Genomic DNA, 15,513 nt, shown 5'->3' on the forward strand with positions numbered 1-15,513 from the left:
GTATGTCACTTCACATATTTAAAGGCCTTTTTTTTTTTTTTTTTTTTTTTTTGGTTCAAAATGTATTTTTTTCCTACACTGAGCCATATATATCCACTTCAGTAGCACTTACACCAAGATTTACATTTTTATTCCTGTCTTTATCCTGAAGGTATTTACGGAGGGATTTGTTCATTTATAATTTGCTTGAGTATATACGTTTTATTCCCACAGTATTCTCTGAATTATGGAGTGGCAAAAATGATATACCCAAAATTCCTTCTGTAAAAACATTTGACTGTCAATTTTTTTTTTTTTTTTTTTTTAATCTTATAAAAATAAGAATTTTGAAACTGATTTAATTTAATTAAATAATGCCTCATTTGCATATTTAAACCTAAAATTTAGGAAAACATGTAATACATTTTTTTTCAATTATCAATGTAATCAATCAACTGGGTAGGTAAGGAGATAACTTATTTTTTTCCCCCCTATTCACCTTCAGTGTCTCGCTTTAAGAATACAAGTGGATGTTACTTCTAGATTCCCTCACAGCGGTTGCTTGATTGTGTTTCCTGTTAATGCCAATAAGGAACTATTTTAGTCTGTGCACAAATAAGGAAAATCGCAATACGTGCAAACATAGCAAAGAAAAAATAATGCGGGTGTACTCCGTCCGTAGCTATATAAACACAAGCCCCTTCTCAGTTCTCACTTCAGGGTGAAGGCTATTTTTAATGCGACTGCTTATGGGTTCGGAAATGAGGACGCGCTTGTGATTGACAGCCGCGACATCCAATGAGCGATAAGCAGCTGACCAGCTGAGAAAATGGACAGTTTAAACCAATGACGTAGAATGGGCGCGGTTTGCTGTCAGAGCAGGGGTTGTGTTCCAGCCAAAGGAAATCGCGCTGGAGGAAGGAGAGGTGGAGAGAGAGAGTGAGAGGGGAGGAAAGTTGGGCAGCTCGAGCTCTCCCGGATTTCCACCTGACTGTTCGGGAAGCGGGACACAGGCAAAATGTTGAGTTTGGGGAGCGGAGGAGCGAAGTCTTCTAAACCGTCATTTGTGTCTTATGTTACACCCGAGGTAAGCGAAAGCTTTCGTGCCGCGTTACACTTGCGTTGTTTTCATAACAACCCTGAGAAGCTGAACTTAACTCAAAGAAGAGTTGAAACCGCGGATAGCCATGCACTGGGCGGGGTTAGTAAGTCCCATGCTGATGTTGACATTGTCGACTAGTTCAAGTTTAGACAAACAGGGAAATCTGTTTTGTGTGTGTTTCGTTCACATGGAGAAATACATTCAAAGAGCAACAGTGATTTTTCATTCACTTTCACCTCGAAGTTGAAAGCCTTCGGTTTGACGACTGAAATATAGTTTTTTAGACTTGACAGAAGTCCTCAACTTTACAATGCAGTCTTCTTGGAAGTTGCAATCCAGGTTATTGAATGATTTTGTTTATTGACATGTGTCACGAGTGTCTTCGCTTGCCTCTGACATGTGATGTGTTTGAAGTCCATCGGTAAACTTACATCTAGCGTTGATGCATGCAGCGCGCGCGCGCATAGATGTCATGGGTTGTGTCATGACCCACTGATGGACAATAGAGTTCACGTTCTTATTGTTCAGTGAAGAAAGCATGATGGAAAGAATGGTTGTACTTTTATTCAAGAGATTAGTGCATAAAACATTACAAAAACAAACAAATGCAATAATTAAAAAAAAAAATCAACCAAAGCTTGAATGCAAGACTACTTTGGGATTAAAAAAAGCATCTGCCAAATATGTAATGCAAGTGTTTTAGACAGAATGACAGTTTCAGTCGCTGTTCAGCTTCATTGTTTTAAAAAAATACAGTGAAAATGAGTGATGATCAGAATCAGAAAGAGCTTCATTGTCAAGTATGTTTGCACATACAAGGAATTTGTTTTAGTGTCACAGCTTCCAGTACACAGAGACAACAACAACAAACAGATAATAAAAAGATGTGAATAAAATACACACACACACGATATTGCCAAAAGTATTGGGTCACCCTCTTCTAATGAACAGGTTTGACAACTTTAGTAATTTCCATGAGTACAAATCTTAATGTTTAAGCATATAATGATATTCTAGAGAATTGTGTGCTTCTAATTTTATTGCAACAGTTTGGACAGGACCCTTTTCTATTCTAACATGACAGTGCCTCTGTGTATAAGGCAAGGTTCAAAAAGAAATGATTGATTCAGTCAGTGTGGAAGAACTTGACTGGTCTGCATAAAGCAAAGTCCTAATGTCAGCTGAACACCTCTGGTGTGACTTTAAATGCAGGCCTTGAGCCAAAAGCTGAAGCTGAAGTTACATATGTTTTTCTTTAGTTTTAATTTGCCTAACTTTCAATCTGACCCTTTTTAAACAGTGGGCGTTTGCACAGTTGGCTAGAGCAGTGCTGATTGGGGAGAACGGAGGTGCGCTCACTCTATTGGTTAGTAAGACACAAGGCTGTCACTCAAGGCTGGCAGTCATGCATATGCTCTGGAACAGAGTAATATCGCGTCCACATCGCAGGCTTTGCGATTAGCAAATCGCAACGTCTCAAATCACGATTGCGATTCGATTTCGATTAATCGCACAGCCCTAGTCTACGCCATCTTTATGTAGAGCAACAATTCTTTTTTTAGATCCTCAGAGTTCTTTGCCATGAGGTGCCATGTTGAACTTCCAGTGACCAGTATGAGAGACTGAGAGCGATAACACCAAATTTAACACACCTGCTCCCCATTCACACCTGAAACCTTGTAACACTAACGAGTCACATGACACCAGGGAGAGAAAATGGCTAATTGGGCCCAATTTGACCAGGGGTGTACTCACATTCTAGCAAAGAGTAATTTCTTCAGTGTTGTCACATGATGACATGAAAAGATATAATAAAATATTTACAATAATGTGAGGGGTGTACTCACTTCTGTGAGATACTGTGTGTCTGTGTGTGTGTGTGTGTGTGTGTGTGTGTGTCTGTGTGTGTGTGTGTGCATGTTTATGTGGTTCATGAGGACACAAATTTGTATAATGACATGGGTATGACAGAGGTATTACAATATGAAGGTGGTTTATGAGGACACTGCCTATGTCCCCGTAAATTCAAAACATACTAAATGGTGTTTTTTTGAAAATCTAAAAATGCACAAAGTCTCCTTTGAGGGCTAAGTTTAGGTGTAGGGTTGGTGTAGGGCAATAGCACACACAGTTTGTTCAGTATAAAAACCATTACGCCTATGGAGAGTCCCCATAAACCACAAAAACCAACATGTATGTGTGTATTTGTATGTATATGTGTATATAATCTTGAATAGAATAGAAACTTTCTGATTGAGGCTGCCTAACATCTCTGCCAAGAAAGGAAGCTATACCGGTTTGGAACAACATGAGGGTGAATCAATTCTGATAAGCTGTCCTGTTAAATAAATGCAGGAAGATCTGTGGCTGGTTGCATAAACTACTTAGACTAGTCAAAAAAGACTTGTCAGAACTTTTTCAAGTCAGTTTGTATAAGTTGATCAAACCGATTCTTAAGACTCAATCTTAACTTTGTGTTTATGTTTATGCAACTGGCCACTGGTCTTATGTGAAGAGTTCAACTGATTCCCTCTCTGAAGATCCAAACCAGGGAGCTTTGTCGGATCTCACAGCACTCTCCCCTCATTTTTGTTGGCTTGATATTAGTGAAGACCCACTGTGATCCATATTTATGTCTGGAAAAATTTACATAAACGGAAAGACCATGTGTTTTTAATGTCTCAGATTTCAAAAGCAAATTTTAAGAGAATGCTTTCACCCCCAGGAAGTCATTAGAGAAAGGAGTGGCCCAAATACTTGGGTCTGTTTGTGAAGTTTTGGCTGTTGTGTTTTGCAGCTGGCCTCATGGTAGCCAGGATGTTCGATGACTTCCTTTCCTTTATTTATCCTGTTTGTTTCAAATGAACTTCTACAGTTTTTACGCATTGCCATTAATTGATCGATTTTGCTGTTTTCTAAAACCTCTTTTATCTGTTTGAACCAGTAACAAGAGAAGTAACCTGATTTAAATTTTAAAGTTGCAAAGCATGTCTTAAGGATTTCACAGGGCTTCTTCTAAAATTCATTGGACCAGAGACAAAATTAAACAAAATTGAGTATCTTAGTTGGCTGATTTTGTTCAATGTTGTTTCAGTTCTCATTATATTACTTGTATATTACACTAAAATAAAATGTTACTCAATCAAATGTTAAAGGGATTGTCTACCAAAAAATGAAAAAAGTAATTTACTTACCTGTATGGCTTTTTTTCATCTGTAGAACATTAAAAGAGGATATTATTTTTGTCCATACAGTGGATGTCACTGGAGTGGACACCAAAACTGTTTAGTTACCACCATTCTTTAAAATATCTTCTTTTGTGTTCTAAAAATAATAAAGTCAGTCATACAGGTTTGAAACGACATAATGATGAGTAATTAATGACAATGTTATTTTTGTGTGAACTCTTTCTTTAATTTAATAAATGATTTCTCATACCTACTATATTCTCATATGTACGACAGCAGCAGTTGGAGTTTTCATTACAGAGCAGATGTCCTGTGGAGGCATCTAGACTTCAAATATTGGCTTACTCAGCAGCAGCCACTCAGTGTGTGAAATGTGGCATGATGTTTTTGACATTTATATGTGCTCTATAGTACTTGTGAAAATGTCATTTAGTAATTTACTTTATTAGATAATCAATTACACTTACAGTGTATAATATAATTGTATTGCTTCTGTCCTCTTAAGGAAATACAATTGGAGAAAGACCAACCAAAGAAAGAGAAACATCCTGATTTGCTACCAGGTAAATAGGAAATCCCTTACACAATGTTTTGCTCTCTCAGGATTTTCTTTGCATTATTGTATGTAAATCTAAAAATTTTTTTGCATCACTGATCCCCTTAGAGTAGTTTTCAATTCAGTCTATAATAATTGTTCTCTAATTCAGAGGGTAGCTTCCAGAGATCTCTTCTAATGTAATCAGAGTGGTTTTGCAGATACAGAAAAGTGTGTAATATACTAAAATACAGACTGCATTTCTTTAAAGCTCTGCACACCACAAAACTAACACCGTGTCTACACCAGACGCGGCACGACACAACAAAATACAATAAAACCTAATGTAATCAGTGATGCTGTCTACACTAGATGCGCCAAATGACAACACAACAAATCCCTGAATGTAAACTAATGCCTCGTTCTATTTATGATGTACTGAAACAAAGTTAAAATGATTTGCAGTGGTTATTTTGTCGCGTCCGGTGACATTGTGTTTATTCAAACTAACTTGACTGTTATTCTGTTGCTCCTTAGGTGAAGTGGAGTTCTGTAGCGCCAACCCCATTCTCAAATACACTCAAGATGATCTCTCCCAGCGTGGCGTCTTTGGCACATTGTTCTGCACCAATTTTCGTGTTACGTTCATTAGTGATGAGACACCACAGGAGGAGACGGTAAGGATTGGTTACAGGACTCAACAAACCCTTCTGTCCTGACACAATCGCATGAGAATCAGTTCTACAGTATTTGACTAATTCGTACAAATTTTATTCATATTAAAATTTTTTAGAAGAAAGAAAGCATGAAGGTTCACCCCTAAACCTAACTCTCAGTGGAGTGTTGTACAAACACATACCAATGACATCATACGAATTTTCCACCATTTCACAGAAGCACGGAAATAGTCAGGAGTTTGTCTACTTACAGTAGACCAAAATAATCATGATATGAACACTGTATTCCTTAAAAATGGACTTATGTTACATCTACAATACTGTCACCTAAGAAGCCATCTATAGTTTGTAATTCAATTGACCAAAGAACCACAGTGTTATTTTTAAAGCATTGTGTACTTCCTGTATGTAGACTGTAGCATTCTTGTACATGTAGTGTGGTTTGGAGAGAAGATAACGTGTGAGCTAGATGTTCATACAATTGTCTATATTAATGATAAGAATGCTATTAATTGGGGTTATCAATGAATAATTTTTATTAAATGTGTCCTGCTTGAACAGCTCATTACTCATTCTGCGGACACGACTAAATGGACTAATATTATTATTTTTTTAACTTGTTTTTATGTTAAATGAACACATTAAATTGAAAGCCCAGCTATGAATCCAAACCCCTAACCTAAACCTAACCCTAACCTAACCCTTAAATTACTGAGTTGAATTATTATGAAGTTAAGTTACTCCATTGAAAATCAGCATATTTGGGTAAATGACAGTGTACAGGAAGAGTTTGTTCAGTCAAATAAATTAAACACCACAGAGCTAATTTTGTTTGCTCCTGTATGATAAATAGTTTTTTCTTGTTTGTTAGTCAGGTTTGGATAAACTTTTCAGCAAATAAAAATAGAAAAAGTGTGAATGCAGTCCATTTTTGTTGGCCTTGAAACATTGGGTGTCTTAACTCAAAAATGTTTGCCTGATTGCATGCTCGGTGACCTTGCATGAGGAACTGCGCTGTGAGTGCTCTCACTTTAGCTGCCATTTCAGGAACTTGAGTGCCGGACTCGCTGGCAGTGAAATTCTGGTGGGAAACTTAGAGCAGCCTTAAATGGTCAGGTATTCATGAAGTGCCAGGTACTCTTGGTTTCAGATCTTTTTTTTGGGGGGGGCTTGTTAAGACCAGTATACTGACTAAGATCAGTATATAAATATTACTAATCTAATCGGTGATCTTAAAAAGCTGCAGACGTGTTGTTGCTGAAAGCTAATTTTGGTCAGATGTTCGTGTTAGTTGGTATGAAGAGGTTTCATAGGCTGCTTTCAGACTTATATTTGGGGGTGGTTGACAGGAACTGAAGTGTTTCACACTTGATTTCACAAACAAAATATTGTGTAAAAGTTTGATACAGCACACTGAACAAGGCAACAGCGTCTTGCTTTCCTGTTAATTATGATGTACAGTGTAAAAACACCTTTCATGGATATTTTGGATATTTTCATGGACTTGGTATTTGTTAATTGCTGTCTTTCATAATAGCTTACTTTGGTATTATCAGTATTGAGAGTGCACAATAAGAGGCTGTTGTGTCACTTACCTTTGTTCCAGGCCAAAACCTTTAAGAACAAACTCTATGGAGAAAACGACATTCCGTTAATGTGTGTGGATCACATCTATGGTGGTAATAATTGTTTTTACTTTTTTTACTTTTTATTAATTAATATAGATCTGAACATGTGTAAATTTTTCTTGGTCAAGCTTTCTGGTTTGAATGTAATTTGAATTGGCTTGAACTGAGAAACATTTAATTTCTTTCAAAGTTTATGATGAAAAGAAAAAACTGATAACAGGAGGCCTTGTGAAGAACAAATATCCATCCAAAATGATCATTCACTGTAAAGACCTACGAGTCTTTCAGTTCTGTCTAACATTCACCAAGGAGGAAGATACCAAAAAGGTAATTTGACAGCAGGACTGAAATGTATATGTAAATTTTAAAGAGGGTTTCACATCTCCTTGTGCATTTATTTGTTTGCTTTTTAAAGATCTTTCAGGGTATTGCTCATCATTGTTTGGAAGAGAAATCTCTGAAGTGTGTCTTTGCCTTTTCCTATACAGGGACACCAAGCCCAGGTACAGATTTATCTTTTTGTAGAGGCTTTCATTGTTTTGATGTTGATGCTCTTCAGTTTCACTTGTTGATGTAAAAACAGCCGTTGTCTGAGTACTTTATTCTTTTGTTTTTGATGTGTACATTAACATTTTACTGCTTTTGAAACAACATGCCTCCAAATACAGCAGCTGCCAAAACCAGTAATTGTACAACATGAGGAAAAACATCACCTTGAGAAGTTCATGAAGTCACATTTATGCAGAACATCTGAAATGCAGCTCTGGTCTTGTAGCACCAGCTGCTAAATTCTGATCATAGTCTGTGTAACTGGAATTCAACAGATGGCTGAGAGAACAACAGTCACTCTTTCTTTATAGACATTGTAATGTAATTTATTCCTGCGATGCAAAGCTGAATGTTCAGCAGCCATTAATCCAGGCTTTAGTGTCACAAGATCCTTCAGAAATCATTCTAATATGCCAATGTGCTTTTTAAGAAATATTTTTTATTATTATCAGCCAGGGTTTGTTCAGCCTCATTAGTCAATTTTGGAACGACAACAAAAGATGTATATTTTATCTGCAGAAATGCAACGGAAACAGGAGACAATTATGTTTGACTCACCAGAGGACTGGACCCAGGAAATGAAACGGACAAAAGTGAACTGTAGATTAGTCACTGAAAACAAGAACTTTGAAGTCTCACAAAGGTACTTTTTGCAGCTGTTTGGCTGTGAAGTGTCAATGTTACCATTGTTTAAATTACAAGGTACATGTTCAGTAACAGGATGCAATCTCTAATCTAAGTTTATATGTGTTACTGACCTAGACTGATATAAAGTCAATCCTACACTGTTTACATTTGGGTAGTTCACAAATATATATATATATATATATATTTTAGGTGTTTTATTAACTAAGTGCATTTTGCTTAAAACAAGTAAAATGATCTGACAGTGGGTTAAGTAAAATATTCTTAAAACAAGAGTATTTTACTTACTGCACAACTAAAAAAATAATTTTACTTGTTTGAAGCAATATGCACTTGATTAATTTTTTTCCCCTGGAAACAAGACTAAATATCTTAAGTCCTTTTGCCTGTCTAGTAACAATATCTTGATTTAAGAATTTTTAGATATTTTGACTAGAAGCAAGACAAAAATACTACGTAAGAGAAGCCATTTTTTGCAGTATAACAAAATATAGATATAGTATATATAATATATATGATAAAATAGATGCAAAATGTTTTTCTATAGCATGTCATACATTGTGAAAGAAATGTTTCTAACAAAAACACTGCTCTGACATTTTAGGTTACCGAAGTACTTTGTCATCCCATTAGCACTAGGGGATTTATTCAGCTACCAAGGAAAGGGATTACCAGTGAGTTAAGAATATTATCTAAGCATTTAAATAATTTTTATGAATATTGTCATAATGTTTATTATAATGTTGGAATGTTATTGTCATTTGTATAGCTGATCGTAACTGAGGTTGGATGTCTGTTATTTTTCTTTTGAGATTTGGTGTTGGTCTCATCACAGCGGTTGTGCTCTCTTCAAAGCGTCTTTCCCGCCTGTGACACAGGAAGATGGGGATTTCCAAAAACACTTGGACACGTAAAAGAATATATTGACTCGGTTTATTTATCCCATGAGATCAGCCAATCTGCTGCGATACCCTCATGGTTATTTGTGCACTGGGTTTCTGTGTTTTTATGTTTTGACACTCAAGGGCACTGTTTTTTTTTAAATCAAAGAACAGTAGTCTAGTAGAACAGATCTAGTAGTGTGCTAGACACCATTAGCATGAACCAATATACTTTCTTTGTTTTTCTGCTCTCTGATCAGCTGAAGGACCAAAATGGTTGTGAAATATGCTGTCCACAGCAAAAACAAACAAAAACTGTCAATAGTATTGACTGTTAATAGTACCTTCACATTGACATATTCGTTTTGTTTTGTTTTTTCAGAATGATAAATGCAGTTGCACATAATTACCTTTACTCTGTAAAAACAGAGGACCTCTCAGAATCACTTCCTAATATCCAAGAAATCCAGCAGTCATATAACAAGTTCAAACAATTCTTTCTTATCGGTGAGTCACAGTATATATACAAATCTCTTTCACAGGAAAAGGTGAAAAAAAATCCTGAAATGTTAATTGAAAGGATGGATATTTTGTTTGCAATCGCTGTTTAGGTTTTTTTATTTATTTTTCTCTTAGAAAATTCAACCGAATTTTGGATGTCAGATGTGAAATGGTTCTCTTCCCTTGAAAGTTCAGGATGGCTAGACATGATTAGGTCAGCTTGCATTTAAAAAATAATACTATTTGCATTCCTGTTCATAATCATTCATTAGATTCCATGAAACTATTATCAAGCTGCATTTGATTTCCTCAACAGACAGTGTCTCCAAAAAGCAGTAGAGGTGGTTGAAAGTCTTGAAAAGGACAACACAAATGTTCTTATAACAGGTAGGTCAAGCATGTTTCAACTAATTCCGACTTTCCAAAGATTCTGGTCTGTTTCAAAACATTTTTTTGTTTGTTTGAGTGGTCCAACATGTTAACCAATAGTGTGTTTGGGATGGGACCACACCGGTTTGTCCAGGGGTGGTAGGAGTGCAAACTGCAATTCTACTTGGTGCATAAATTGCACACCTTACCTTTTAAAAATAAAGTAATTTGAAGTGAAGTGTCATTCAGCCAAGTATGGTGACCCATACTCGGAATTCGTGCTCTGCATTTAACCCATCCATAGTGCACACACACACAGCAGTGAACACACACACACCGTGAACACACACCCGGAGCAGTGGGCAGCCATTTTATGCTGCGGCGCCCGGGGAGCAGTTTGGGGTTCGGTGCCTTGCTCAAGGGCACCTCAGTCGTGGTATTGAGGGTGGAGAGAGCGCTGGACATTCACTCCCCCCACCTAAAATTCCTGCTGGCCGGAGACTCGAACCCGCAACCTTCGGATTACAAATCCGACTCTCTAACCATTAGGCCACGACTTCCCCCACAAAGGAAATGCGTTGGCTGGGAATTTTAAACCTTGACAGATTTATCCCTTTGACTTTGAGATCGTATCCCCTGATGTTTTGTCTTAATATTGATTGATTGCAGAGGAAGAGGGAACAGATCTGTGCTGTGTGATCTCCAGTCTGGCTCAGATAATGCTGGACCCTTATTACAGAACACTGATGGGTTTCCAGAGTCTAGTGCAGAAGGAGTGGGTGGCTGGTTGCCATGCCTTCCTGGATCGATGTAATCACCTCCATCAGAAAGACAAGGAGGTAATTATTGCATACTCAGTCTTGCCTGTTGTTTCTTCAGAAGCTTAGTGGAAATTTTACTGTTTTATATTTTCCAGTTTTCATTATTCTTAACCTCTGAGAATTATAGGCTATTCTGCAGCCAAAAAAGCAACCTGCAAACCTGTCTTTTATCAGGTTGTAAAATCATATCCAGGAACATGTGTATCTGGAATAATTTATTCTGATTGGTCAGTCATGGCATTCAGATATTTAGATTTTTAGATTAGTGAACTCTGACTATTCAGTTCAGATAATCTGCAGTACGTAAGAAAATAATTCCACCTAAAAGCAATGTCTGTTTATTTACCTCTTTGCGTGTAGTAAAATGGAGAATTATTGCAAAATAAACCCCATCAGCATACTGACCATCTTATTGTCGGATTTAACGATGTCTGACAGACATTCTCATCCTCATTTTTTTTTATTTGATTCTTGTTCCTCAATGTAGTGCCATTCTCCGGTCTTCCTCCTGTTCCTGGAGTGCGTGTGGCAGCTTATTCAGCAGCACAGCCCAGCCTTCCAGTTCTCCGAGACTTACCTGACTGTGCTGTCCGACAGTGTTCACGTGCCAATCTTTAGCACCTTTCTGTTTAACTCTGCCCATCACAGAGAAAGTGTTATGAAGGTAGAACTTATGCATTTCATTTAAAACTCTCTTGTTGAGGTTGATGTCATTGTGATTGCACAATGCACAAAGAGTTAGTTTGTTTTGAAGATTGTATTTTGAGTACTGCATTTACCATTCTGAATGTTGAACAGTATTAGAGGCCTTTATAGAAGTACAGTGGCTTACAAGAAAACAATCAGCCCTCTGTAATGCTGTTATTAGTCTACATGGTCTCCAGAGATGGTGGCCGTTGCCTCCCTGACACAGTCGGCACGCCTCCTGCTAACTGCCTGTGCTTGATTGTCTTGGCAGGCAGAGTCACAGCTTGCACAAAGCGGCCCATTGAGCTTTCCTACAGTGTGGGACTGGTCTGTGCAGTTTGACAGCAAGGCCCAGAATTTCTTCTTTAACCCCCTGTATTCCGAAAAGGTGAAACATGAGAAAGCTGTACGCAGACCTCACAAGTCTAAGGTGAGAGAGTGGAATGCCCCTATATTTAATAATTTAGGGAAAGATGTGGAAAAATCTGTGTTTATTTACTGCTATATTGTATTATATTTAAAAATCAGCATGCAATTATTAATGGAAATAAATTTGCACGTTTAGGTTTTGTAGCACAAAATTTTAAATGCAGATATATCTGATATCATGTGAAACACAATGATTGATGTTTCAATAAGGTGTCATCAAATCAATAAATGTACGCATGTTTACAATTACATAAAAAATATGTAAATATTCACAATTTTATATTATATTTTTAAATATTAAAAAAAGTGTTTTTATCATTGTTTTATCATTTTATCATGTCAACCCATTTATTTTGCAATGCCCATTTTCTATGATTCAATCATTACTGATGGACAAAATCTGGACACCCAAATTAATTTTTTTTATTGTTTGATAACTTGAATATTTCACAATAGAGAGAAATGTTTTTACAATTTCTATTTCATGCTGAATTTAAATTAAATAATAAAATGCCTATTTCTTATTTAACCTATGGAAGCCCGTTTGTGCCACTGTGTTTCTATCCCACAATTATGACTTTATAACTCACAATTACTCACAAAGTTTATATCATGCAATTCTGAGAAAAAAAGTCAGAACTGCGAGTTTATGTCTTGTCATTCTGATTTTATCACTCGCTATTGCGAGTTTATATCCCACTATTCTGACTTTATAATTCGCAATTGCGAGTACATATCATGCAATTCTGAGAAAAAAGTCAAGAACTGTGAGATGTAAAACTACTTTTTTTTTTAGTCGGTGGTGGAAACAGGCTTCCTCTTGCTGCAAAATATAAAAAAAAACTGTATTTGTTACCATACAAATCTAAATGATTTATTGTTCATATATAATAAATCTCAAAAATTTTGGTGTTCAGATAAAAGCTTAATAAGAGCATAGCTCTTTGGTAAATTAGTTGAGATATAGTGATGTCTGTAGTCAAGAGGAAAATGAAAGTGAGGGAGACACCATACACAATCCATTCTGTGCATTAATTTTTTGCAGAGTAATATTTACATTGTTTTATTTAAAATCTCTAGCACCAAAGACAGTTATCCTTACCCAGCACAGCTTTCAAAGCCCCACTGAAGAAAGGTTTCTTTAAGGACGAGACCGACAGCCTTAAAAAGATGCTTCGAGTGAAGCGTCTCAGTCGCTGGATGGGCTCTCCTGACTCCCCCGCTGCCACCTCCCGAGAGTTCTACGAGTCCTGGCAGCACCGTCCTCTGGACTATCACGGCCTCCTGCTCCCCTGTCTGGACGGACCGGCTGTCCGTGTCTGGATGCAGCGCTACCTGCGGTGGATACCGGAGGTGTACATCCTGGGCGGAGGCTCCGTGGCCGTCATGACCAAGCTTATGGAACTTCTAAGTCAGGTGCAGGATCTGAAGCGTGTGCTGGAGCAAAGAGACTCAACACAAGCTGCTAAACTTGATCACCGTCCATACCTTCAGCACCGGCTGCTATCGTTCGGCTACTCGGGACGATTGTCATCCTCCTTTCCCTTCGTTTACACCCGCAACCGATCTTTCAAGCCCATCATTCCTACAGGTCTGATGCAAAGCCTTATGTTAACTGACAGCCTAGCCAGTCAGGAGGATGAGGCCAGTTCGGTTGTGAGTTTTGTTTAACAAAGTCTTTTTTCACCCATATATTAAATATTCGTCCATTTATTATTAAATTATAATATTATGAGGTAAATACGGGATTATAGTTGCCATGTCAGATTCAAATTAGGTGCTTAAAGTGCCTTTGGTGCTAAAGCGAGTCCTTTTGGAAAGTAAAACAGGCTTTTGTCAAACCACATGTGCCCTACTGTATCGAAAACATAATATGAGCCTTCAGGCAGGATGTAAGCTTTTTTATTTTTGTTGATCTTAACGGAACAATACCTAGAATTGTTCTCTTGCTCATCACAAAACAGGAACAGGATATAGCCCTGAGCTTCCAGTCTTTCAACAGTGCAGTGTTGCATAAAATCATTACCAAGTAACATTCCAAACAGTATTCCATTCCAGTGGTCAATGAATGGATGAAATTATCCTGAATAATAGCAGCCATTATAAGAGTTACAAATACATCTGACTTCCACACTTCTCTGACTGTACTCAGAGGGTTGGAAAAAGGCCGCTGCAGTTCTTAAAGCATGTTTTCTGTATCTAAAGAAGGTTAACCAAGGAAAATAGTGTGGAGCCATCTACAGGTATGTTATTGTTACTGCTGCATTTAAAATGTATTGAAGATTAGATTATACTCCCTGTGGTCCGATGTGACTGCTCATTTCTTTTCCCTAGATACCAAGTCAACCTTCGGGTTAATAAATGTTTTGTTTTTTTTCTTAAGAAAATGTAAGAAAACAGGAAGTATGGAACAATATATGAGATCAGCTGTCTCAGAGTTTCAGTGCTTTGTTGCATAATGTACACTGTGTGGCTCTTAGCCATCCAGTGATAGGCTGGCTGTTATTTTAGTATTACATTGAGACACAACGATTTTAAAAAAAGTACACAAAGCTGATTATTAATATCACAATTGATTAATTCTTACCACAACAAGATTCAACTGCCCTATACACACACACACAATGGAAAATCATAGTAAACTGCAAGCTCTGCAAATATAATTATTTAAACAAGATAATGTAATACTGTATCTGCATTTGTGCACATTTTCTTATTTTCCTTTCTGAGGTGCCTGTAGGACTACTGCCACAAATCAACAGGCACTTCATTCAAAAAATGTGTTGTTCAAATTGTGTTTTTCAGCATTTGAAATGTAATGAAACTAATGTAAGCTCTGAACTGTGTTATTTGCTGGCAAAAGTTTGGAGAGAGCAGTTTCCTGAGCATTTTGTTTACACCTTTTTCACCCTTGTTTTGCACTACTGCTCCTTGCCAGTCGATCACTGTTACTTGAACAGCCAGCTGTAAATCTGATTCTGTTCACTTCACTTGGCAAGTGATTGCAAGCTGGATTTGAAACGTATTACTGAACTTATTACTGTACAATTGTTTTGCATTTTTCTATAACCAACTTTTAACTTTTTCACATTATCAGAGTTTGCCCTTGAAATATATGAAGAATGTCAGATTGCTTTATTTTGGACCATTGACTTCAAAATGATAATTTTCATGTAAAAGAAGCATTATATACTTTTTATATGCACTTGAGAAATATGTCACTATCTTTTTGACCACAGAATATGATTGAAATAAAATACAGCTTTGCAATCGTTCAATTCTTATTACAAGTAATCTAACAAGCAATAGTTTGCTAACAAGCAACAGCTCTGTGTTTTTGTGGCTATAGTTTTTATTTAATTTTATTTGTTTAATTTATTCTACTACAAGTTTAAAATAAATAAAAATGAGAAATATTGCTTTGGAACCTAGCTGTTTATACATATATATAGTTTATTTCAAGTAACCTAAATTTTTAAATGGTTTTGGTTGTAGTTAACTATATTACCCTAACGCAGAAAG

The 15,513-nt window shown here is 36.8% G+C and overlaps 1 protein-coding gene across 1 annotated transcript; it reads left to right on the plus strand.

The window, feature by feature from the left end:
* The first annotated feature begins 848 nt into the window (after positions 1-848).
* On the plus strand, positions 849-15,267 carry LOC306870116 (myotubularin-related protein 12-like). Its single transcript, XM_079417190.1, has 16 exons — positions 849-1,066; positions 4,775-4,832; positions 5,342-5,481; positions 7,088-7,160; positions 7,300-7,436; positions 7,525-7,612; positions 8,178-8,301; positions 8,908-8,977; positions 9,116-9,213; positions 9,567-9,691; positions 9,821-9,899; positions 10,002-10,072; positions 10,724-10,893; positions 11,363-11,539; positions 11,834-11,992; positions 13,072-15,267. The coding sequence occupies exons 1-16, from the start codon at positions 998-1,000 to the stop codon at positions 13,660-13,662; spliced, it is 2,229 nt and encodes a 742-aa protein (XP_079273316.1). The 5' UTR covers positions 849-997; the 3' UTR covers positions 13,663-15,267.
* The last annotated feature ends 246 nt before the right edge of the window (positions 15,268-15,513 follow it).

This window comes from Barbus barbus, assembly GCF_936440315.1.
Source record: "Barbus barbus genome assembly, chromosome: 5".
Lineage (NCBI taxonomy): Eukaryota > Metazoa > Chordata > Actinopteri > Cypriniformes > Cyprinidae > Barbus > Barbus barbus.